The sequence below is a fragment of the Staurois parvus genome, unplaced genomic scaffold, assembly GCF_062004578.1.
Source record: "Staurois parvus isolate SC_StPar_1 unplaced genomic scaffold, SC_StPar_1.0 ptg000114l, whole genome shotgun sequence".
Lineage (NCBI taxonomy): Eukaryota > Metazoa > Chordata > Amphibia > Anura > Ranidae > Staurois > Staurois parvus.
In genome coordinates this window covers 7473870-7501221 of record NW_028317910.1, presented here as the reverse complement: position 1 = coordinate 7501221, position 27352 = coordinate 7473870, and the positions used below count along the sequence as shown (strand labels likewise).

Genomic DNA, 27352 nt, shown 5'->3' with positions numbered 1-27352 from the left:
GTGGGAGGAATAGTGCCCCATCATTGGTGTCAGTGGGAGGAATAGTGCCCCATCATTGGTGTCAGTGGGAGGAATAGTGCCCCATCATTGGTGTCAGTGGGAGGAATAGTGCCCCATCATTGGTGTCAGTGGGGGGAATAGTGCCCCATCATTGGTGTCAGTGGGAGGAATAGTGCCCCATCATAGGTGTCAGTGGGGGGAATAGTGCCCCATCATTGGTGTCAGTGGGAGTAATAGTGCCCCATCATTGGTGTCAGTGGGGGGAATAGTGCCCCATCATTGGTGTCAGTGGGGGGAATAGTGTCCCATCACTGGTGTCAGTGGGAGGAATAGTGTCCCATCACTGGTATCAGTGGGAGGAATAGTGCCCCATCATTGGTATCAGTGGGAGGAATAGTGCCCCAACACTGGTATCAGTGGGAGGAATAGTGCCCCAACACTGGTGTCAGTGGGAGGAATAGTGCCCCATCATTGGTATCAGTGGGAGGAATAGTGCCCCATCATTGGTATCAGTGGGAGGAATAGTGCCCCATCATTGGTGTCAGTGGGAGGAATAGTGCCCCATCATTGGTGTCAGTGGGAGGAATAGTGCCCCATCATAGCTGTCAGTGGGGGGAATAGTGCCCCATCATTGGTGTCAGTGGGAGGAATAGTGCCCCATCATTGGTGTCAGTGGGGGGAATAGTGCCCCATCATTGGTGTCAGTGGGAGTAATAGTGCCCCATCATTGGTGTCAGTGGGGGGAATAGTGCCCCATCATTGGTATCAGTGGGAGGAATAGTGCCCCATCATTGGTGTCAGTGGGAGGAATAGTGCCCCATCACTGGTGTCAGTGGGAGGAATAGTGTCCCATCACTGATGTCAGTGGGAGGAAAAGTGCCCCATCATTGGTATCAGTGGGAGGAATAGTGCCCCATCATTGGTATCAGTGGGAGGAATAGTGCCCCCATCATTGGTGTCAGTGGGAGGAATAGTGCCCCATCATTGGTGTCAGTGGGAGGAATAGTGCCCCCATCATTGGTGTCAGTGGGAGGAATAGTGCCCCATCATTGGTATCAGTGGGAGGAATAGTGCCCCCATCATTGGTGTCAGTGGGAGGAATAGTGCCCCATCATTGGTGTCAGTGGGAGGAATAGTGCCCCATCGTTGGTATCAGGGGGAGCAATAGTGCCCCATCGTTGGTATCAGTGGGAGGAATAGTGCCCCATCGTTGGTGTCAGTGGGAGGAATAGTGCCCCATCATTGGTATCAGTGGGAGGAATAGTGCCCCCATCATTGGTGTCAGTGGGAGGAATAGTGCCCCATCATTGGTATCAGTGGGAGGAATAGTGCCCCCATCATTGGTGTCAGTGGGAGGAATAGTGCCCCATCATTGGTGTCAGTGGGAGGAATAGTGCCCCATCGTTGATATCAGGGGGAGCAATAGTGCCCCATCGTTGGTATCAGTGGGAGGAATAGTGCCCCATTGTTGGTATCAGTGGGAGGAATAGTGCCCCATCGTTGGTGTCAGTGGGGGGAGGAATAGTGCCCCATCATTGGTGTCAGTGGGAGGAATAGTGCCCCATCATTGGTGTCAGTGGGAGGAATAGTGCCCCATCATAGGTGTCAGTGGGGGGAATAGTGCCCCATCATTGGTGTCAGTGGGAGGAATAGTGCCCCATCATTGGTGTCAGTGGGGGGAATAGTGCCCCATCATTGGTGTCAGTGGGAGTAATAGTGCCCCATCATTGGTGTCAGTGGGGGGAATAGTGCCCCATCAATGGTGTCAGTGGGGGGAATAGTGCCCCATCATTGGTGTCAGTGGGAGGAATTGTGCCCCATCACTGGTGTCAGTGGGAGGAATAGTGTCCCATCACTGATGTCAGTGGGAGGAAAAGTGCCCCATCATTGGTATCAGTGGGAGGAATAGTGCCCCATCATTGGTATCAGTGGGAGGAATAGTGCCCCCATCATTGGTGTCAGTGGGAGGAATAGTGCCCCATCATTGGTGTCAGTGGGAGGTATAGTGCCCCATCGTTGGTATCAGTGGGAGGAATAGTGCCCCATCGTTGGTATCAGTGGGAGGAATAGTGCCCCATCGTTGGTAACAGGGGGAGGAATAGTGCCCCATCATTGGTGTCAGTGGGGGGAGGAATAGGGCCCCATCGTTGGTGTCAGTGGGGGGAGGAATAGGGCCCCATCGTTGGTGTCAGTGGGGGGAGGAATAGTGCCCCATCGTTGGTGTCAGTGGGGGGAGGAATAGTGCCCTATCGTTGGTGTCAGTGGGGGGAGGAATAGTGCCCCATCGTTGGTGTCAGTGGGGGGAGGAATAGTGCCCCATCGTTGGTGTCAGTGGGGGGAGGAATAGTGCCCCATCGTTGGTGTCAGTGGGGGGAGGAATAGTGCCCCATCGTTGGTGTCAGTGGGGGGAGGAATAGTGCCCCATCGTTGGTGTCAGTGGGGGGAGGAATAGTGCCCCATCGTTGGTGTCAGTGGGGGGAGGAATAGTGCCCCATCGTTGGTGTCAGTGAGGGGAGGAATAGTGCCCCATCGTTGGTGTCAGTAGGGGGAGGAATAGTGCCCCATCATTGGTATTAGTGACACCAATGATGGGGCACTATTCCTCCCACTGACACCAATGATACTTACCTTGCTGACCCCTGCTCCAGCCTGGGCTCGCTCGCTCCCTCCCTCTCCCATAGTACAGACACTTACCGGTCAGATGTCTTCCTTCTCCGGCCGCTCTCCTCCTCTTCACTCGCTCGATCTTCGCGGTGCCGCTCGGCTCCTCCTCTCCAAGCTCCACCTCCTCGCCGGTGATTGGCCGCCTGTGTGCCTCTCCTGAGCTACAGTTCCGGCGGCCAATCACTGGCGAAGGATTGATCCCGGGGGTGTGTCCAGATGACAGGGACGGCATGTCATCCCGCCCACACCTGGAGACGGATAGAGGAGCGGTGTCTCGGTTCCTAAGGCCATCGGAAATATGTGTTTTCCGATGGTCTTAGGCGACCCCTGTGAAAGTGTCGTTCGACCCCCAAAGGGGTCGCGACCCCCAGGTTGAGAACCGCTGGCCTAGGCGATCGGAAGTGGAAGTTGTCCTCCCCCCTCCCTCCCCCTAGTCTTCTGGGACATGTGACAGGTCCCAGAAGACTACGGGACCATTCACAAAGCACAGTGCTACTCGCCCATGTACAGTGGGCACCCGGCTGTGAAGCCACAAGCTGTCACAGCTGGGTGTCCACAATGAAGATGCCGGTGACGAGGAGAGAGAACGGTCAGTCAACCTGGCCAGTGTAAAGACACTGCAGGATCGAGGGACAGGTAAGTGTCCATTTTTTAAAAGTCATCAGCTACAGTTTTTGTAGCTGCTGACTTTTATTTTTTTTAATTCTGACCGGACCTCCACTTTAAAGAAGAACTAAAGTAATGTTTCTCACATTAAATGTTAATAAAGATGGAGTTTTTTGGAGGGGAGGGTTATAACCTCTTTTTTGCCATCTGTGCCCCATTGGGGAAATCTTCCTTCACTATCTGTCCCATAACCAAAACAGGAAGTGAAGGAATCCCTGGTTGTCACCAGGGTCACAAGAACTAGTGTCCCCTCTCTGGTAACAGCCCAAAATGTGGGTTTTTTTTCACCTTCATTCTTGATGAAAACAGTCACCAGGACAAATAAAGAGGGTGAATCCCCCTAACAGAGACAAAGCCAGCTATAAAAACTTGACAGGTGTTCTACTCCCTCTCCAAAAAACAGTTTTAACTTTAGTTATACTTGAATCACTGACTCAAAATGCTAAATTGGCATTGTTAAAATAGTCTTTCTTACTTGTGCATATCCTCAATCCATCCCTGTAGCTGCAGCTACTGTTCTTTCCATTTCTTCATAACTGCCTGCAGGAGGAGTGACACATCAGCTTCCTGCTGATTTTAACAGTGAAAGAACACATCCCTAAGCACCCTTTTACATGTGCATGTTCAAGTGAGGGAGCTGGCCACTGGAAGGTAGCTATGCAGTCTGCCCATCAGTTGGTTAATTACATTGTCATACCTGCTTTAGGAACAGTGATCAAGCAACTGACTATCTCATCACATCATAGCAAAAATCTACACCATCCAGTGGCAAGCAGGGAGGAACATTCTCATCTAAATGCTGGGGATGTGTTCTTTCACTCCGACTCTTTATCCCTCATCACTTACACTTTCTGCACTCTGCAGGTGAATGGGTGTCTAGAAAAATAAATATTGAGAGAGTAGAATAAATTGTAGACAGAGTCATATGATGACGTTGAACTGCACTGGTGACAGTATGTAAAAAAAAGATTGTGAAAAAAACCCCAAATTTAATTTAATTTTTTCATTTTCCAAAAAAAGGTGACAAAAAAATGACAACTTCAAAAAATTCACCATGTCTCTTACTCAATACCATGGTCTGTCTACTTTCCAAAAAGGGGTAATTTGGGGGATATTTGTACTGTCCTGGCATTTTAAGGGCCTCAAGAAATGAGATAGGCTGTCAGTACATCAGGATTGATCAAATTTCAAATATACAGTATATACCATAGTTTGTACACTCTACAACTTTCACACAGACTAAATAATATACACTGATTTGTGTTATTTTACCAAACAAATGTGGTAAAATACATTTTGGCCTAAATTTATGAAGAAAGATTATTTGCAAAATTTAAAAACAGAAACTATGAAAAACATGTTTTTTTTCACAATTTTCTGTATTTGTTTCATTTATATAATACAAAATAAAAAATCCAGTGGTGATCAAATACCATATATGAAAGCTCTATTTGTGTGGAAAAAGAATGATAAAAATCTCAATTGGGTACAATATTGCATGCAGAGTAATTGCCAGTTAAAATAGCGCAGTGCGTTTCTTGTTTTTCTTTTCTTCTTAAAAGTAGCACAGTGCTGAATTGCAAAAAAAATGCCCTGGCCATGAAGGGGATAAAACCTTTCGGAGATCAAGTGGTTAAGGGGGGTCTTCCCATCACTTCCCATCACATGACTCTCAGTAAAGAACTGCAGAGAAATCTTCACAATGGGACATGGAGAGCAAATAATGTGTTGACAGGGGCTGTAATACTTTTCTGTTCTATTCAAAACAAAATAAAAAATTGTTTTGGCTATACACACATTTATCTAGTATAGAGGGTGGGGCTTATTATCATCCACCTTAAATGTCCTTTAATTTTAATCATAAATTAACCAAAATAAAGGCCTTCCTGCCCTCTCTCCTCCAGTACAGTGCTGCATTTTTTCCAACATTACAGTAATGTAGTGACAGTCCCACAGCTTTTAATTCACATTTATAGACTGAACATTACAAAAGCCTTACACAGAGGTAGGTTAAGCCATGCACACACATATGCACTGTGCGTTCCCATATAAAAAGGCAACGTGCATCCGTGAAGAGCAAACAGTGCAAAAGGCAATAAGAATCTAACTATTGGTAAAAATGTTATTAGCATTAAGTTAGTCACATTTGTACAGAAAGCTATTTGCAAATACACATTTAAAAGTATACATAATACTCACGCCAACCGAACTCCACAGCCTTCCTCGTCCACATCACCACTGCCTACATTGTCAGTGTTCACAGACTCTGTCTCGCTGGTCGGCATACTCACTGAAAGAAGAGATAATAATCAACATCTGTATATCCACCCTTTCTCCTTATTAAGCTGTACCATTCAAAGAGATACGTTTTGGCATCCTCAGCATCTCTGTTCTCTTTACAGAGAACATATAGCGATTTATATATATTAGACTAATCCTACACACAGTCAGCATTTTTCACAGAAAAGGTTATTGTTTCTACAAAATGATTTTGGGATTAGGACATGTTGTTAGTGTAGACGTAAACAGTGCTTAGAGGAGTTCTCCTTTAAATACACAGGCTGGTCTCCTCATGCCCCATATATAAAATTATAAGACAGATGAGGCTTTTCGTTTTACATTTGTTATATAATTCAGTATTATGTCTGAAGTAAAACCTATGCTAACCAGAATATCCTTTTCAAGACTATACAGCCTTTTGAAGCTGTAATGGGGCTCATTACTCTAGACACCACAGACAGTATTCACTTCAGACACTTGGATAAGCACAACCCCTCTGTCTGGCAGCAGATGAGCAGTCTGTGTTTCACTGTCCCAGCGTTCAGACAACCCCATGTAGAATGCCTTCCAGTGCTGACTTTTCCATATAATCTTGTTAAATTTAGCGGAGAATTATTTTACGCTCTAGCGGATGCCAATAAAGGACGGGAGACAGGGCCTGAGAGAATTCGCATGCGGCACTCAACTTGTTTCTGCCCTCCTTCCCCAGACAAATGTCTCAGTTCATTAGGGGTGAGATATGTTTAGATCACAGAGTCAAGCAGGTCGCCCGTTTTGTGTCAATGGAGGGAGAGGTCAGGCTATAAATCACAGCGATGACACAAATGCGGAGGGATGCGGGACAAATGCCGGCAGTCACCGCATGCTGGCTGAATCATTTGTAGCTGGTCTGATAAGTCCTTAAAGGAGGCGTATCAAGATACACATTTTAATTAAAGTGTACCTTAACCCAACAGCAAAAATGTAATATATTGTGGTTTACCAGTCTATACAGTACATGCGGTGGCTGCATTCATTTTCTTTGTTCCCTTTATTTTTACTTGGAGATCCTGACAGTAACATATTTCCTGTCCTAGGCTGATAACACTCACTGTATTGTAAATATGGAAGAGCAGTGGTTTTACCCTAGGACAGGACTACAGAAACCCTCCCCCTTTCCACTGTAACATGGGGCGATGTGTTCTCTAGTCCACAGAAGAGAACAGGGCAGGGCTGATAGCACCACAGTGTACAAGAGCTCAGTAGAAAAAAGTATAATGGTATATTTAACAGTCCAAAAGGGAGCAAATAAGATGTATATGCACTTTAAAGAGATTTTAAACTTTTATTTTTTAAAGGAGGTCAACACTCACATACATTGTACATCTTCCTTATTAAAACTGCTTGTTTTATTCTCGGACTCCGGGTCCCCAAGTCGCTGACTCCCTCTGCCTGTTTACGGGTGTCTTCTTAGCCAGCTGCACTAGTGCACATGGACTCGCAAACAGAGCTCTGTGCGTCCACAGACACACACACACAACTCCTGCCAAGTCAGGCTTCTGCTCCCTTTCCTCCTTCCTTCTAGCAGTTTGACTGACAGCAGCAACAGCCTATCCCTCTGTGACCCTCTGTACCCTCCTCTACCACCTGGAGGATGGGAAAGTGGAAGAGATTTATCCTGGAGCTGGCAGCAGTGACAAGAAACCAGGGGTAAAGCTGGCCATAGATTACTCATTTTGTTTTTCGATCAGCCAGCACCAACACAAGTGAGGTGGATAGAGGAATCCTCCCAACTGGGACTTGGTATTCTGACAGTGGGTCTCTCTGCACTGATCTTGATCTGCACTGCAGCAGGCTGATCAAGAAAATTTTTCAAAAAAGCCTATTAGACAAAAAGTCGATCTAACGACAGCAGAAAATACAAATTTACCCTCACACGGTGCTGGTGTTCATTGGAACACATGCAAAGTGCCCTCTGTTACTACTCGTATTTTCTATGCATATTAATCAAAGTGCCACCAGAGGTACTGAAAGAAAGACTCACTGTTCCGTGGCTTGTCTTCATCTATATCCTCGTCTTCATTCTCAGGATCGATGTCCTCGGCCTGTGTGATCCAGTCTAGATACCCTTTCAAGTCCTCCTCCAGCTGCTGCTTCTCTCTCAACTTCTGGAAGTCACCCCGGGCCTTGGCCTTCTCTCGCTCCTTCGAAAACTCTCTGGTGAGACAGGGACAGGTCAACCACAGGAACAGAAAGAAGGGTCAGATGAAGCCAAAGGAGAGGGACTTAGTAAAGTATACAACACATGTTGCATTCCCACTGTCTCTAGTGTTTTATTGTCAAAGAATGTCTCTCCATTAGAGTTGGACTTGATGTTCGATTCGAACATCAGCCGTCCGTGTGTTTGACGAACCCAGGAGTGGTAAGGACGTTCGGCAGGCTATTCGCCCGCCGCAACCCACAATGCACTGCGCCCTGACAGTGTATTGTGATTGGCCAAAGCAATGCATCAGCAATTCAGCAGCATAGATATTCCATTTACCAAATGTAACTACTGTGAAAGTGCAAGTCCCTACACTATATGAATACAGGTAGAAATGACACAGGATTCACATCAAGACTTAATGTAAAGCTCCAAGATGTGCATTGTGAACGAAGAAAGTTGGGCTTTAAAATGTTACTAAACCCAGGATCCTGCATTCACTATATCTGGTCTTCCACAGTACACAGAACATGGAAATGCAATTATTTTAGTAAATATAAACTGCTAAATACTTTTTCTTATCAGCAGTATATAGCAGTCTTGTGCCTTTTATCAGTGTCCAGCCGAGTACTGGTTAAAGCTTGTAGGAGGAGTTTTCATTCTCCTCTAACTATCCCATGAGACACATAACCCCTAACCCTTTGTCTGGACCTAGGCCAATCACATGCACCCTCTCCAGCAATACACACCAAACAGAGCATCTACAGGCTTGCCATTGTTTCTCTGTACTATGGCAGATGAATTGGGGACAGCAAAAGAAGGGAAGGATCAGATAAGACAGGAGCAAACAGCCTTTTTACTCAATTCGGAGGATTAGCCCCTTAGGTTCCACAGTGAGTATAACAAGCATGCTTTACTGCCTATACAGACTGATTTTACTGTTGTGGGTTAGTAACACTTTAATCTTTCTCTGGGTTTTGTAATCCCGGGGCCTGGGGTTTGTAGGTTCTTAAAAATCTTGGGTGGGATAGAACCTTCAATCCTGTGTCTGGATTCTGCACGACACCTGCAGCTGTGTAGGTTCATTATGAGCAAGGGCTGAGAGTAATGCTGGCCATACACTAGTTGAAAAATCTTTCAAACTCGTTTACAAATAACAAACACTTGATTATGAAAGCAAATGATATTGCTGTGATGTAATGACCGAATTTCAAACAATAAATCAGACAATGGACATAAATGAATAAGGTTTTTGTTTGTTTTGTCACATATGCGCAGTTCGAACAGTATGATTTTTACTGGGCTAGAAACATATTAACCTTTCAATTTATCATCCATTCGACAGAAGTTTTCCAAGGTTTTTCTTCATTTTTTGGCTCAAAAAATGTCAAAACCTATTTTCTATTAATGCCCAGTAACTGGACGAACAAATTAACCATCTATCCAAACAATTTTCGTCTAGTGTATGGCCACCATTACTCAGTGCAATTGCTGCCATTTGAAGAGAGAGTCATTGTGTGAATTTAGTGACTTGCTTGGTAGATGAGACCCTATGTGGGGTCATAGGACTGGGAAAGTCAAGACAGCTATGCAGGTCCCGAGAGAAACTGAGAAAGCTGAGTTGACTAATGAGTCCACAAAGGGGGGCAGGAGGGAGTCTTGTGTTCCTGTGAAGTGGGAGAGCCTGGGGTGCTGGGAAAACCCTATCCAGAGGCCAGAAATTAGGCCATGCAGTTAGTGGCTGCAAGTATAGGCTGAGTGAGCCTGAGGAGCCCATGGTCTGGTAGACCAGATTGAGCAGCGGTGCTGCTGACATGAAAGGAACAGGAAAGCCAGGTGGCTCGGCATTTTCATTATTTGTATTTGCTGGAGAAGATCCCCTGCGTCTGCAATCCATTTATCTTTATGAACTTTGCTTTTTGTTTAAAATTAATAAAAGTGAGCTGCTGTGCCCTTAAACACATATCGGACTGACGTGGACTCACTTTAAAACCGCTCACCACCCTTGAGCTAACCAACCCCCATATCACTCTATGTAATTTTGTTTCAATGTATTTGAACAACAAGAGGTCCACTTTCCTTCAAGAAATGACCAACGTTTTAATTGGCTTTCCTGAAAAAAAAATTCTCTGATGTTTTCAAAACTTTTTTCACATTCCTAACAGAGTTAAGGGAATCTTTCTTCAATAATCCCGTGTGATCTCAGAGAAATCAGCCTCTGTTTCAACAAGCAGCTCAGTTTGTGGTTTGGAAATGTCAAATTGTGATCAAAGCAAAAGAAGAGCAAGATAAAGGTTGGTGAGAGTAAATGGGAACAGATTCCCGAGCAGAATATCAATACCCGGACTGTGTGAGGCTGGGTGTTATGTTTTTGGCCTTAGAGGGAATGTCACGTTCATCTCACGGTCCTTCAGATGAAGATGCTGCAGGCATGGGACTGCTCTTTGCTCATGAGACCTGCCAGGAGGAGTCACAAGACCCTTTCATGGAGAGCTGGAGGTCAGAGGAGGACAACAGGATGAGCCAAGTCCTCTCTACTAAACAAGGTCAATGAAAGAAATTTAAAGCAGACTTAAAGCTAGAATCAGTAAAAAAAGTATGTCACATTGATCATAAGATCCTGAGATATCAGTGGCTGAAGTTATTTGCAAAGTTCAGTTGGGATTATAACTATGATGGTCAAACTTCCTTAACAAGCAGTGAAGACTTTGGCTGGCCATACATTATACAATTATCTGCAGATTTTTGGTTTAGATTTACCAAAAACCATATAATAGGAGGACAAACCTAAACAACACTTTCAGTTGTATCCAATTAGGCAGGCCCTTGCACTACATAGTTGAAGGTAAATCTAAAGGAAATTGGGCAGAAAATCTGCAGATAATTGTATAATGTATGGCCAGCCTTAGACACGTGATCTCTGCTGAAACAGTCACAGTTCAGATTAACTGATCTATCAGCAGAGATCACATGACTGAATGCTCAATTCCAGTGTTGCAATAAAAAAAAAAGCATTGGGTTTGCTTTGAGTTTATATGCATTTTGGATGCCAGGCCAATGCAAACTGCATCTTGTTACAACAAAATATACAGAACCCCAGAGATAGAAACTGTTATCAAACACAGCAACACAACTGTTTTATGTGGTTTGGCTTCTTTCAATTCGTGGAAAACCTGGCCATTTGAAGTGGATTCTTAAAGGATAAGTTCACCTTTTAGAAAAAAATAATAAATGCACATTTTTTGCAGGTAACAAATTGTGCATTTATCATTTTTGTCTGCAGGAGCCTGTACACCATTGCACCAGCAATCAGCAGATCGCTGGTGCCATGCAGGTCTCCTGCAGATCTGTCAGTATATCTGCTTGCTCATACGGAATGTACAAGCAGATATACTGACAGGAAGAATGAATGAACTACCACGGCGCTTCACAGCAGCACCGTGTTAGTTCATTGAGGACTACAAGCTGACAGCCACTAAGACTGTCAGGATTTGTAATCTCTCATTCACAGATGACTGTGAATAAGTGAGCCCCACACGGCTACATTTTTTAAAAAAATTTGACAGCTAGCGAGGGGGGAGAAGATCCCCCAATAGCTGTCAAAGCGGGGATCAGGGGCCGGTCTGATCGTAACATGTTACACCTTGAATATGAGTGTAACATGTTACAAAAGGTGAACTTATGCTTTAATGTCTCCTCTGACCCAGAGTCTGCTAATAGCGGATTATTGACTGCTATCAGCTAATATGGCAGAGTCGCTCCAGGTTTGTAAGGATCCCGACAATATTGTTTGGATCCACCTGGATGCCTCTCTGTGCACCTCTAAGAGCCGGAGTCAACATCTCCTGTCCCCTCTCCAGCACTACACTCCAGTGACAGTCACTACTCTCCACTCCGAGCAGACAGAGAACTGAGTGATCAGTGGCTATGTGATCACTCAGTTCTCAGTGTTATAGCCGATGCGGGACACCTGCAACATCATACTGATGTTGCATCATGAAGATGAGTATGTGCGTTTGTTTTTTTCCCATGCTCCTCCTTTAAACCAGTACTAAAATGCCCATACACACACATATAAAACACATGCAGTGACATGCATCAACCACTACCGAGCACAGGTGTGAAAGCGCCCTCAGTATATGCACTTGTTTAGGATTGCTTATAGAGGATCAGTAAAATAAATCAGTGTACCACCTTAATAAAATGTATCTACAGCTGAAACTACTTTTGGATGAAATGAGAAAAAGTTGGAACCCCTGTTAAGGTGTTATTGCTTGGAAAACTGGGTTAATAACACTGAAACCCTGCGGTTATTTTATATACTGTATATTTCATTGAATAGTATGGTGTTGATGTAAATATGGAGAATTTCAATATTGGGTTAGCAACGTCTATACACTGAAGAATTTACAGTCACAGTCAAGTCCAGATTCAAGTTGCGGACAATTTACAGTCAAAGCTACTGTTTAACAGATGTGTTTTAGGTACTCTAACTCTGCCTGCTTCATGAGAACTTGAAGAAATAATACAATACAAAACAAGAACCAGCTGCTGAAGGATGCTGTGCAAACTCACATACTGTCACACCACCCAACTTATTCATTGCTTTTTGAGCCCACATACATTATTTCTCTTTTTTCACGCCTTGATAACAAGGGCAGAGGTTGAGCTTCCTAAATTCACTGGACATAAAGGGGTTTATTTACTCAAGCTGGAGAGTCCAAAATCAGACTCCCTTCTGCATAGAAACCAATCAGCTTCCAGGTTTCATTGCCAAAGCTTCATTGAACAAGCTGAGGTTAGAAGCTGATTGGTTTCTATGCAGAAGGGAGTCTGATTTTGGACTCTCCAGCTTTAGTAAATAAACCCCAAAAAGTCTATTAGAATAATTTTGTATCTGAAGTTGAATATTATTGTGTGGCACTTCAATTCTAGATTCAGGTAGGGTGTTATTACGGTCTGTGCCCTTCATAAATAGATATACCATTCCTCTTTGTCTCAGGGACAGTTTCCATGGGCATATAAAGTAACAGGACAATTATTATACAGAATTGGCATATCATCAACAGCGTGCATAGTGTTTACAATATTAAGGGAGAAAGCACAGTTACAATACAATTCTAGACAAGAGGGTTAGAAGGGCCCTGCTCATGAAAGCTTACAATATTAAAGGGTAGGCCAAGTAATACAAAAATGTAATAACTGCGCAAGGATGAGTTGATGGAGAAAGTTCAGTTAGTAGGTGGAGGCAGGATAGGCTTCTCTGAAAAAATAGGTTTTTAAGGATCCCCTAAAGGAGGACAGAATGGGGGATAGCCAGACAGATTGGGGTAGGGATTTCCAGATGGATAACAGAGGCTCTGGAGAAGTCCTTGAGAAAAGCATTGGAGGAAGTGATGGGGGAGCTAGACAGCAGGAGGTCTTCAGAGGAGCACAGAGAACAGTTTGGGTGATATTTTGAAATGAGGTTGTAATGTGATTCTTGGCACAGTTATGGATGTTGTTTTTAGTATGCTGAAATTTAATTGCTGGGCAAGTGGAAGCCAGTGAAGGGATAGGCAAATAGGGGTGGCAGACCCTGAGTAGTTGGTAAGGTAAAAGCATCTGGCATCAGCAATCATGATAGACTGAAGGAGAGATAGCTTGCACAAAGATAGGCCTATGAGGAGGGAGCTGCAATACTGAAAGCAAGAGATAACAAGTCAGAGAATAGCGTTATGGTGTCATTGGTTAATAAAGAGGGGGATTTTAGAAATGTTATGGAAGTAAAATATTATGAGCTAGTTTTTGAACGGTTGACTTTGCGGATGTGCTATCACATGCATACTGATATGTAAGTTAGTGAATTAGTGATGCACGAGGAGTGAAGGGATAGGATTTGGTGTCATCAGCCATTCAAGGCTATCAACCCACCAACAGAGGAAGTGTAGATAGAGGATAGACGGGATCTGAGGACAGTTGGAAATTTCAGAGAAACGGGCAGTAAAAATGCATTTTTCAATGGGGAAACCTTGGTGACAATTAGGAAAGGATTTGGCTCACTTTGGAGAGATTTTTTTTATCATTTCCTATTGTGTCCTCAGGGCAGGAAATGAAGGGAAAACCTGACACAAGCAAAAAATAAACTGACATGGGTTTTAACCCTCCCTACTTTATTTGTAAATAAAAAAAGTGTTTACTACAGATTTACACTAATGATTATCAGTTTACTTTGAAGCCAGCCAGTACTGGAATGAGTGGAGGAAGCAGACACAGCCCTGGGTTTTTCCCTAAACTGGTACACAAGGGGAATATGAACAGTACAGAAAACTTTGCCTACAGTGCTAGACACAGTAACACAAAGAACCATCTTTAACTCAGAATGCCTTCAAACCATAGAGCAGATTGTGAGCTGCCTGCCCAACATCCTCTTTCCTTTCCCTTTCTTTCACTCAATGTTACGAAATGAAAGCGTCAGGTTATCAGGCAATCTTCCCCGCTTCCCGTGTTGTCACTTGAGCGGGCGAGCAACATGCTGTGCGCAGCATTATCAGCAATAAACATTTTTATTCAAGGTATTATTTGCGAGATGAAAAGCCTGCAATTGTATCTGCCGGGAGATAAAGGAGTTGCGGCTCTTGGCGGCAGCTGTTTACGGTGATCATGAATAAAGCTCAAGATTTCAAGTGCTTGCGTCTCCGTCATCGAGCCTGTAATTTGCAGTCTGCTAAAATGGCAAGAGTGCGTGACGAGGGCTCCGGCCGGGACTGGAGAGAAATAGAGCGCAAACAAGGAAAATCGCCACTTTCACAGAGAAAGAGTAAGCGATGGCAAAGCCTAGGATCATTCACAGCTGAATTCCAGCCTTCCCTTTAGTCTTGACAGTTGTACAGGCTCTGTTTCTGTACCAAAATTGATTACTCCGATTTCACTGCACACTGTGAGCTTCTCACCATGTGAATTAGAAGCTGCAGAGCCAGCCTCATTTTCTTGCTGGAGGACCTCCAACATCATCGAGCTCTATCCTTTCCAGCCTCACGGTCTCTGGACCACCCCTTTCATTTATAAGATTTCAGTTTCTTCACTTATGGATGTGGGCTTACCTGTATGCAAATGCAGTATGCCTAGGAACACTCACTTGCCCCGATTGACTCCCACCTATTTTGTTATTTGCATAACTCTACCTGCATTGCATAGAGAAGTACAGAGACCCAATGATAATGTCTCTGGGTCTAAAATAAGGTATGTAAAGAAAACAGAATGTTTTTATTTAAAACGTTGATTAGCAAATTGACAAGAGGGGAAGAAAAAACAAACAGACTAAACTTCAGCATTAATTAAGTTTATATGAGATTTTAGTGTTTTGGTTTACTTCTACATCAGTATGCTCAACAAAATTGCCTGATGATCCAATAACTACCACTTTTGCTGTAAACTTTAACCCTTTGACCTTTTCATTTTACTAGGAACTGCAGTGAGCCAAACTGCTTCAAGGATCTTTGTGGCCATGAACCAGCAGAATGAACACCGACCAAGCTTACAACATGTATAGACAAATTGTTCATATTTATTTCTCTGCTCTGCTCAGCTGGATTCTATTGCATCTGCAGAGCAGCTTTGTGTCATCCTCCACAACAATGCAGATAATATCTGCAGGAGAATAGAGAGACATGACTGGAAAGCATGGAGACAAGAAAGTAAGAGAAAAAAACATAAACAAAGCTGATAAAGAAGATAAAAAAAGATTTGTTATTTATATCTCTAATATTTCTTTTAAGTGACAATTCAACAAAATTCCAACAAATGAAAAAGCAAAACAAAAAAATACATTCACAAAAAAGGAAAACACTGCTTCTTACCCGCTCAGAACACCAAGAACCAGATTCAGAACGAAAAACGACCCAAAGATGACGAGGCTGACAAAGTACACGCAGGGCAGTTCATATCCCATGGCATTCTGCATCTAAACACAATCCCAGAGAGTGGATTAAACAAAAGACAAAAACGTTGTCAGGCTTTTGCTCAGAGCTTGTGTATATCTTTATGTGAGTAACCCAGTTAGTTTTTTTGTGAGCAGTTTTTCTCAGCAATAACAAGTGTAAATCCTGCAGCTCCCCTGACTTAAAGGAGGGGGGCACAGTACAAGGTGCCACTTAGTTGTACTGCACTGCAAGAAACATGCTGATAGAAGGAACAAGCAGAGTAACAAAGAGGTAAGCTTAACGATCTGCTGTGTCTCCTTTCATGTCCATTTACAGGCTTTGGGAAAGAAAAGACCAGTAAGTGTTAGAGGGCTGTGCTGTATGGCAGAGTTGTGTAAATTTCAGGACAGGATAGACAGAAATAAAACTACTCTGGCAGATAAAACAGTTTATATGTATTTCATCTTTATATTTAGCTCTTTGCCTAAAGTTCAGCTTTGAAAATACTGAATTTTCACGAGATATAAATACAATTTTGCAAACAGATTGTGCAAGCAGAGTTGTTTTTCTTAGCGCTATTTTGGCTCTTTCCAGCACAGTCATTCACTCACCCAGTAGAGTACATCTGTCCAGCCCTCCATGGTGATGCATTGGAAGACAGTGAGCATGGCAAATGCAAAGTTATCGAAATTGGTGATTCCATGCTTGGGCCCGTCCCAACCGGAATCACAGAGGGTCCCATTGGGACAGTGGCGTCCATTATTGCTAGGGAGGGCACAGGGCGAGGGCTCCTCTTCTGCAGGGACATCTAAAGGGAGAGAAGCCAACAATAAGTGTGGCAATAAGCAAGAGTGTGATGCGGTGAATGTAACTGTGCCATTTCCCAGTCGCATGAAGTTGTTTCAAAATAAAATGTAATATTCACGAAGAACCCTAGTGAACCATACAGGTCCTAATGTATCTCCTGGACATTAGAGTTCAAGACCTCATGGATGAGTGCACACCATAGTACCCTATCTCTTAGATTGTAAGCTCCAAGGAGCAGGGCCCTCCTAACCCTCTTGTTTTGAACTGCAGGGCCCTCCTAACCCTCTTGCATTGAACTGCATTGTTGCTGTATTGTCTCCCTTTATTTTATAAAGCACGCTGAGCAAACTGTTGGCACTATATAAATCCTGTATAATAATAATAGTAATTTAAAATACTTAGAATCAACAAAGTCTCAGCAAGCCTGATTTATTTATTTATTATTGATGGGAGCTTTGGATGCAACATGGGTTTTAACAGCTGAGGTCAACAATGAAGGGAATACAGAACTGTGTCACCATCTCTGTAAAACAGATTTAGTAGAGATGGTGTTCAGAAATATTCAAACACCTCTAATGATTGGCTACATTAGCCATGTTTGAGAAGGCAGCTCTCTTGAGCTCTCTAACTCTGTGTTCCTCTTGTGGCTACTGGGAGACAAGCCAAAATGTTTTTGTTTAGTTTATTCAAAAATTAAAAAAAAAGTTTTGGTTTTAAATATACTTTAAAAGTCCACACCATTAGACTGAGAACTTGTAAAGTCACAAAAAGCTGACATGCTCTACTAAGGAATGACTAATCCACGATGATGTTTATCATTCTGGCATGTACACCAGCTCAACCTGTTTAGCATGAAATGGCTGTCAAACCATGGAGGGTAAATCGTTAGCACTGTATCTTAAAAGTGCTGGGGTTCTAGGTCTAAATGCTAGCAGGGATAGCTTATGTATAATTTGATTTTGCATACTTTCCCTCTGGGTGCTCCAGGGACCCCCCCCAACACATATTGGCAGGTTAGGTGGCTTCAACCCACACAGGTCTAGAGGGTATAGTACACGTGCATTTAAATGTCTGTGGTATGGACATTATCTAGGCTCATGTGCTGAATACGGCGGCTAGACTCATCCACCTTACCAACTGCTTAGTTTCTGCCACCCCCCTCTGCTTCAAACTGCTTACACTGACGTACAAAGCTGTCCATAATTCTGCCCCAAACTACACTCCGACCTAATATCCAAATACCACCCAAAACGCACTCTCCGCTCTTCACAAGACCTCCTTCTCTCTAGTTCCCTGATCTCCTCCTTCCATGCCCGCCTCCAGGACTTCTCCAGGGCATCACCTATCCTCTGGAACTCCCTACCCCAATCCATCAGAGTATCACCCACTCTCCTCTCCTTTAGGCGCACCCTAAAAACCCACCTCTTCAGGGAAGCCTACCCCACCCTCTGCTAACTGCCGATCTCCTCCACTCTTCCTACCACGCCATCCCCCACAGCTTTTCCTCCCGTATCACTATCCCCTCCCTCCTAGATTGTAAGCTCCAAGGGGCAGGGGCCTTGAACCCCTCGTGTATCGCACTGTATTGTTATTGTACTATCTCATGTATTGTCTCCCATTGTAATGTACAGCGCTGAGTGAACTGTTGGCGCTATATAAATACTGTATAATAGTAATAATAATGTACTCTATGAACATGGTAAGGCAGTGTGTAATTTGTCAGCACTCTTTAAATTAAAGGGTCAGTTCACTCAAAAGTGATATTTTACTCATAAAATCAAGTCCTGAGCCAGCACCTTGTTTCTTATTCAACTTGGATTTTCCAACAGTAGGATCTCAGGACAGGGATGAATACCTCATAATGAACAAAGAAGGTGTGCAGATATGGAAACTCAGACAGTGAAAGCCCTAATCACATTTTTGTTTATAGGGTTAGATGCACTTTAAAATTTCTGCCCCAGCTTAGCTCTGTATGCACTAGAGACTTGGTAGTCCCTACAGATTCACAATAACCAATGGCAACAGTATAAAAATGTTGTTTCCCATGGAATGAGCTCTACTTTAAATAAAAATGAATTAGCTCTCATCAATCCTTAGGCTAGGAAACGGATATTACGTACTGCAATCCAGCGGCAGCTTTTTTAATAAGCTCAGCAAGGGAAGGAACTGGCGGGTTTACTCCCAAGATAGCTGGTAATGGGATGTTTATTTTCTCAGAATTCCCCGGCGACTAAATTAATATTCGATCACCTAGAGGCAATTGCTCTAGAGTCCAGTCCAAGCCACAGCTTTGGGATGTATGATTAGCATGCTGGTTATTTATTGTCATAAAACAACAATGTACCACAGGATGAGGATGACACTATTTGGCTGCATTGGGTGAAAAAATAGCTGCAGATTTGGACTTCTCTTGTAAAGTAGAAATGATACATTGCAGATTTCCATGTGCTAACTTCTATCATTTGAATATCATTTGAAAGTGTATCTAAAGCCAATTTTTTTCTTGTATTGGATGGATTGGGGAATGGCTCACCAGGAGAGAAAGTGGCAGGAGATACAAATTTTATCCACTTCAGCTCTCCTACCTATACACCCCCACGAACCAGAGCAATACTTACATTTCCACCACGGTCTTGTTTATTTGGCAATAACTTTGTCATTACTTGAAAGTAATGCCTAGATATTCTTTAGGCAATACTGTTTTGCAAAAAAAAATTTATTTTCTATGCAATCTATATACAAAAATACATTTTTGTATAAAAAAGACCTTTTCTATTTCAGCTTTTCACATTATCTTGTTATGCGGCAAGAAAAAATGTAGCAAACAAAATGAATTAAAATTTTTTTAAAAATTATTAACCATAAAAAATAAAGGTGAAAAACAAAGCATCAGAATAATAATAGCTAAGGGGAGGATGGAGTTAAATACATCTGATTGGAGTTATCTAAGGGTTAATAAGAAGAGAAACAGGTATACATTTAATTGAAACAATTTACTTGTCAGATTTCTTTATCAATAAAGGTTTTTCTAGGGTTTTTGCATAAATGGCATACAACACAGTGGCGATTACAGTGTAATAAGGTCATACATTCAGACACAGTTTTGGTTGAAGGCACTGTCAATTAGGTGGTACAGCTCTTTCAGTGTGGTGTGGGTTTTTGTACTAGGTGTCTATTACAGCGTAGGAGTAGTGGCGAATGTGGATACGTGGTTCAAGTCTTAAGCTGGCCGTACACTGTTCGAATTGCTTCCAGTTCCTGATGAAGTGGGTAGCCTTCCTCCTGCTCAAAATCCTTCAACTGAAAAATCCAAGTAGCCAGGTGGAAAATTGTCACTCAAACAGGTAATGCATCCAGTCTGATGCAGCTGCTGTTGAGGTATTTTGAAAGCCAGTGCTCACAGCTGTCAGAATACAATAGCCCAGCAGGTGGATTTTTTCATCTGTGCCCTTGACGTGAATGGAGGAACTTCTTATAATGTTTTCATTCAGTCTGTAGGCCGAACAAAAAATCTAATAGTGTATGGCCAGCTTTAGGAAACATTTGTGAAAATTTGTCGTGGAGTTATACTTAGTAAAAAAAGGTTAAAGGGGAATGGGGGAGGGGGCAGGGGAAAAGGGAGAATCTCTATCAAGTCCTGGCAGCTCCCCTAGGGGGGTTGAGGAGAAGGTACTTCACAGGGTGTAGCTATGGTCAAGGAGGTGGAAGGTATCTCGGGTAGTGTTCATGAGTTGTTTGCACTGTTCAAAGTAGTGGAAGGAATTACAAGGGCGTCACAGGTGGTTCTGAAGTTTTCATCAAAAGAGAGACATAGTGAGGTTTTCCATGTCACAGATTAAGTTTATTTCTCTACAAACCTGGTGCCCAACCTGTGGCCCTTGGAACCTTTTGTGCAGCCCTCAGGGCCCCTGAAGAAGCTAATCTTTGTTTTCCTATTGCCCTGTTATAGCAGCGGTCTCCAGCAGTCCTGTGAAATATGTCTTTAGCATATAACTGTCTCTTGAAGCAAGTTCCTAGTCTCCAACAACTTCTATATCATGTTCAGTCTCTGACAGTACCTGCAGCATGTCCGCAGTCTCTGACCATCTCTATTAACATGCCCATAGTCTCTGACTATGTCTTGTATAATGCCCACAGTCTCCAATCATCTCCCATGTCATATCTGCAGTCTCTGACCATCTCCTGCATCATGTCAGCAGTCTTTGACTATATCCTGTTGTGTGTCTGCTGTTCTCTGAATATTCATCTAATTTTATCTGTGGCCCTTTGGTGATGTTGGAGGCTGCATCCGAGACCCCCATATCAACAAGTTGACCACCACTGCTCTAAACCTGAACTGTGGGGTCTGTGACATTCATGTGGGTCATTCATTGAGTCAGGTTCAGACACTGGGTTCAAAAGTGTGGAGAAAATAGGGAGGATTGCTCTCCAGATCCAGGTTTTATTTTGAGACAGAACCATAAAAGTAAGGTTTCTTGAAGTGATATCATCTGCATATCAAAGGTCACACCTTTAATCTACATATGAAGTATATAGTAACTACAATGCAACAATACATTTATTCATTTTATTTACCCAATGATACTTATAGACTATCTGGAAGTGTCATACACAGAAACAGCTGCATTTTGGCATCTGCTTTTTGCAATACAAAGCAATTACTGGCTGTTATTTTGACTATTTGTCATTGCCAGCAATAGCAATAGGGGGTGTTCAAAAAATGTTGACATTTTTTCAGAATTTCAAGAGGACAATGGGCACTGTTAAAGTCTACCATCCTAGAGGCAACTAGATTATATGTCAGGCAAATTAGTAAGAGTAAAGGGAAGGAAAAAACCAATATGATTCACTAAAGAGGTAAGTAGAATATTAAAGGTGAAAAAAAACTGCATATAGCAGATTCGAGAGAACAGAAAGTGTAGAGAAGTGTGTAAAAATAGAAAAAAACCAGGCCAAACACATTATCAAAGCACAGAAAGAGGAGGAAAGTGCTAAACCTATTAAGAACGCTTTGGTTGGGGAAGTCATGGATGTAGCAAACCACTTAAACAATTACTTCTGTTCAGTCTTCTTCTTAGCAATAAATTGCACTAACAATAACAATCTGGGGGATCATATTAGTTTAAGTAATGATGATTTATTTTAAGGATTTCTAGAGACAGAGATAGCAGAGGAATTAGCTCGGTTAAAGTTTAATAAAGCAATGTGCCCTGATGGTATTCATCTCAGAGTTCTTAGAGAATAGGTATAGTTGTTGGACCATTAACAGATCTTTTTCATTAATCTCTTTCCACAGAAGAAACTCCCCATGACTGGAAGATAGTTCAAATTGCACCTATCCACAGGAAGGGTAGCAAGGTAGAAGCTGGCAACTACAGGCCAGTGAGATTATCATCTGTTGTAGTCAAGCTAATGGAATCACTCCTAAAAAAAGGATAATTGATCACTTAACACACGTATTGACCACAAAGAAGCATCTGATTACATTTTTTATCTATATCACTAATGTTTTGGACCAGGGTGGTGGACATAGCCTATCTTGATTTCAGCAAAGCATTTGATACAGTTCAACATAAAAAAGTTGTACAAGCTAGGACTGTGGTTGTAAATGGGAACAGAGACCAGTCACTAGTGGTTTACCACAAGACTCTGTACTAGGTCCTGTTCTATTTAATCTATATATAAATAATGTAACTAAAGGGTTGGTGGATAAGATATGCCTTTTTGCTGATGACAGAAAGTTCTACAAAAGGGTTGATATCCCTGGAGGTGTCTGTACAATTGAACGCAATTTGACATTGCTGGAATATTACTCAAAGCAAACTGCATTTAAATGTAAAATATTGCACAAAGGGGAAAAAAAAAAATAATAAAAAAAAAAATATATATATATATATATATATATACACACACCACAATATTGTGGTACAGCGTTGGCCAGCACCATTGAGGAAAAATATTTATGAGTACACATTTTAGATGATTGCAAAATGAGCAAACAGTGTGGCCATGCAATGGGAAAAGTGAATGCTGTTCTAAGTTACATACTAGAGAGATCACCAGCAGAAAGGAGGTCCTGATTCCCCTATATAGATATATAGTTAGACATTAAGGCCTCATGCGCACTGAACATTTTCTCAGCTACCCTGAATCTCTTTTCTTCTGGCAGGAGAAAAGCTGGTTAAAAAATGTGCCTAAGGGCGGGTTTTGCACAGTTTCAGTGCATTTAGGCATTTCAAGCGTTTGAACATTTATGAATTCCATTGGCCAGAATATTAATTTATTCCGGCATTGAAATAAATGAACACTCAAGGACACCTAGCATTTAGGCAAGTTTAAACACGTTTACATGTGTTTAGGCAAGTCAAGCGTTTTTTTGCCGAAAAGCTCCTCTGCTGAATGTGCTGGAATGTTTTTTTTCTGCCTATAAATGCTTTTCTCCTAATACGCCTGTAAATGCCTATGTGTGCATGGACGCACAGGCTAACATACAGGTGCACTTACAGGCAGAGAAAAACTGTCAAATGCTTGTAAAACAGTGGCAGTTTTTTTAGCTCAATGTGCATGAGGCCTTAAAATACTTTTTACAGTTCTGGAGACCTCACTTACAAAAAGATATTGATAAAATACAGTAGAAAGAGTCCAAGGACAGGCAAAAAAATGGTGAAAGGTCTGAGGGATAAAATATCAGGAGAGACGTCATGAATTTAAAATGTACAATCTGCAGGAAAGAAGGGAAAGGGGAAACAAGGCAGAAGCCTTTAAATAGAGCAAGGGGTAAATAAAGTTCAGGAGGGCAGTATTTTCAATATGAAGCCAGGATCAATAACATGGGTACAAGGCCTCAAATTACCAGGAGGGAAGTTCAAAACTAATCTTAGAAAATATTATACTAAAAGAGCAATTGATGCTTGGAACAGACTTCCAGCAGAGGTAGTGAGTCAGTCGACAGTAAGTGGATTCAAACATGCTTGGGACAAACATAGATCTATACTCAGACAAAAAGTTAACAAAAAAAAAGAAACAAACCGCAAAACATACGTAACTTAAAAAAAAACTGTGGCAGACTCAATGCACCACTTGGTCTTTTTTCTGCTATCACTATTCTATGTTTCTATACATCACATACTTTCAGAATCCTCAAGTGGGTAACACTGCCACAGAAGCAGAAAGTGAAAGCAAATCTTCCATTGGGGACACCTGTTTCTCTTTGGAGACACTGGCTCTCTTTACCTGTTGTGTGTCCATGAATTCTCCCCAGTAGGACACAAATAGCAAAAATAAATAAATACAAATACGTTGTAACATTTCCTTACTCCATAAAAACAAAAAAAAAAACAAAAGTGTTGGCCTTAGAGATACTTGAAATCCTTTATAAATTAGTGTATAGGTTTAGAGGCTGATTCACCTTTGTTGGCTAAGAAGTAGCAAGTTTTATGCATCTTGCCCATGAACAGCTCCAGTCCGATAATGGCGTAAATGATAATGACAAACAGCACCAACAGGGCGATGTGCAGCAGCGGCACCATGGCCTTAATGATAGAATTCAACACCACCTGTAGACCTGTGGAAAAAACGCAAATGTCAGCCTTACTTTCAAAACCACAAAACTTTATTTTCTGCAAACAAAAGATATCTATTTTAAATTGCATAGGGTTATTAAAGCGGACAGCAAGTGATGCAACATTAGAAATAATATTGCAACAACATAACTTTATTGACAACAAGCAAATCATTGTGTTATTTATACTTTATCTACTAATGACAATGTTTCCTTAAAGCTGAACACTGGAATAAGCACAAATTGCATGGCACAGGCACTGCGCAGCACTAATAAACAGGAACAGCTATGTAATTAGATGCAGCACCTTGAAAAAGTATTCATACCCCTTGAAATTTTCCAAATTTCGCCATGTTACAGTCAAAAACGTAAACGTATTTTATTGGGATTTTATGTGATAGACCAACACAAAGTGGCACATAATTATGAAGTGGAAGGAAAATGATAAATGGTTTTCAAAATTTTTTACAAATAAATATCTGAAAAGTGTGGCGTGCATTTCTATTCAGCCCCTTTACTCTGATACCCCTAACTAAAATCTAGTGGAACCAATTGCCAGAAGTCACCTATTAGTAAATATGTGTGTAATTTAATCTCAGTATAAATACAGCTGTTCTGAGAAGCCCTCAGAGGTTTGTTAGAGAACATTAGTGAACAAACATCATCATGAAGACCAAGGAATACACCAGACAGGTCAGGGATAAAGTTGTAGAGAAGTTTAAAGCAGGGTTGGGGAATAAAAAAATATCCCAAGCTTTGAACATCTCATGGAGCACTGTTCAATTCATTATCCAAAAATGGAAAGAGTATGGCACAACTGCAAACCTACGAAGACATGGCCGTTTACCTAAACTGACAGGCCAGTCAAGGAGAGCATTAATAAGAGCCTCCAAGAGGTCAATGGTAACTCTGGAGGAGCTGCAGAGATCCACAGCTCAAGTGGGAGAATCTACCCACAGGACAACTATTATTCGTGCACTCCACAAATCTGACCTTTATGGAAGAGTGGCAAGAAGAAAGCCATTGTTGAAAGAAAGCCATAGGAAGTCCCGTTTGTAGTTTGCAAGAAGCCATGTGGAGGACACAGCAAACATGTGGAACAAGGTGCTCTGGTCAGACGAGACCAAAATTTACCTTTTTGGCCTAGAAGCAAAACGATATGTGTGGCAGAAAACTAACACTGCACATCACATACACGTTTTTGGTAACATGAGAAAATGTGGAAAATTTCAAGACGCATTAAATACTTTTTCAAGGCACTATACTATAACTGAAACATTTACACATGTAATTAAAAACTTTTGGTGGACACCAGACAATCATACCTATATGAGCTTGTTGGACATCTCACTCTGACACCAAGGCCTTTTATATGGAATTGCCCTCCCCACTTCTGGGTATAACAGACTCTTCTCTTCTGGGAGGCATTTCCACAAGATATTGAATGTGTGGGATTTTGTGCTCTTTTATTAGGTAAGGTACCAATGCTGGACATGAAGACCTGTCTCACAATCACAGCTGCATGTAGATGGGTGCTGTTGTGACCCTCCATGACCATTGATGTTGGTATCAGCAAGTGGATGGTCCCAGGGGCAGCCCTGCTTCAGCGATGGTGAGTTGGCATGGCTGTACAGTGCCTTGCCCCTATCCTCTGCGCCGCACTATTCAGTTCCATGGTGCAGAGGAGCAGACCAGAACATATGTAGGAATTTTTTGCTATGGTGCTGGCATTGTCACCCCCCTCCCCTTCCCCACACACCAAGAAATGGATGATGTGGACATAGGACAGGGATTCAAAAGAGGATGGAAGTCCTGCCACGGAGAGGATTTAAAAGTGGAACTCTATTTGAGAAGGGGAGACTGAGGACTCTGTTGTGGAGAGGGCTAACTCTATTGTGATGGGGGTTGACCCTGATGTGATGGAGAATTACTCTAATGTGATGGAGGATGATTCTGATGTGATGGATCTGACTCTAATGAGGAGGTGAGAAATCTGCCTTTATGGAGGCTAAATCTGATGTAATGGGGGTCTATGATATGAAGAAGTGAATCTGATGTGAAGAAAGGCTCCAATGTGAAGGGGAGACTCTAATGTGATGGGGGGGACTGATATGAAGAGGGAACTCTGATGTAATGAGGGAACTCTGATGTGAAGGGGAGACTCTAATGTGAAGTTGGGACACTGGTGTGATAGGGGGACTCTGATGTAATGAAGGAATTCTGATGTGAAGGGGGCTGTCCCTGATGTGAAGGGGGGACTCTGTGATTGGGGACTCTGATGTGATGAGAGGACTCTCTTGTGAAGGGTGTTGTCTCTGGTGCAATAGGTGGACTGTGATGTAATGGGGAGACTCTGATATTAAGGGGGCTGCCTCTGATGTAAAGGAGGGACTCTGATGTGATGGGGAACCGTAATGTGAAGGGGGCTAACTCTGGGACTCCCACATGTGGTGCCAAGGAGAGGGTGACATTATCATCCAGTGCAGATATTAGTGTCCTTCAGCCCAATAAATAGAGTTCAAAACTAGGGTGCCTCATGATTTTGCACACTATTAAAGGGTGCAGAGACTGAAAAAAGATTCAGAAACGATGGTCTAATACATTTGCTTTTCATTGCAGCCCTGTAGAAATGCAGGGAGCTAGCGTTTCCTATTCACTCTGCAACCTTCTCTGCACTACCCAGAAGTACCTTCAGACATTACTTCAGGGTTGTGACTAGTGATACAAAAGTGCGCGGACAGCCGGAGAGACAGAAAAACAGGGAGAGTTACCTGGAGAGGACAAAACAAAACTCTGTTGATGGTATATCCCCTTGGCTGTTTTTTCTGCGCCCCAATATCAGACACGCTAGATCCAACCTTGCTCACAAACGGCATTCCAATTCATCCCATGTCTGTATGTAGCTGGCATTGTACACAGGGGCACAGTCATGCTGGAACAGAATAAGGCCCCTTCCCCAAACTGTTACAAGCTGGAAGAGCTAATTGCCTAAAATGTTTTTGTATGCTGTAGTATTACCATTAATCATTTGGAGGAGGTCCACATACTGTATTTTGGCCATACAGTATAACAACTGAAAAAAGATGACCTTAAACATGAAGATAGATCAATATTGAACTGCGATGTACAGTAAATTGGTGTATTTTTGTATAGTTAAAAAACATTAAAGAGAATACTGTTCCTCTTTAAGCCTATTTCCTATTCAGCGTTAAAAACAATGGCCAGAAAAGTCAGGGATAAAAAAACGTTTTCTTCCTCTCTTTTATTTTCCACCGTCTGTTACCAGCAATC

The 27352-nt window shown here is 42.4% G+C and overlaps 1 protein-coding gene across 6 annotated transcripts in view; it reads right to left on the bottom strand.

Moving 5' to 3' along the window:
* Window positions 1-27352, bottom strand: part of CACNA1C (calcium voltage-gated channel subunit alpha1 C) — a 481720-nt gene that overhangs the window by 159439 nt on the left and 294929 nt on the right. For all 6 annotated transcript variants that reach the window (XM_089671829.1, XM_089671831.1, XM_089671828.1 and 3 more), the window contains exons 6-10: window positions 23909-24064; window positions 16305-16501; window positions 15631-15734; window positions 7634-7806; window positions 5530-5620 (exon numbers count right to left, since the gene is read on the bottom strand). In XM_089671829.1, coding sequence (XP_089527955.1) covers window positions 5530-5620; window positions 7634-7806; window positions 15631-15734; window positions 16305-16501; window positions 23909-24064 — 721 coding nt within the window. The remainder of the gene's footprint in view (window positions 1-5529; window positions 5621-7633; window positions 7807-15630; window positions 15735-16304; window positions 16502-23908; window positions 24065-27352) is intronic.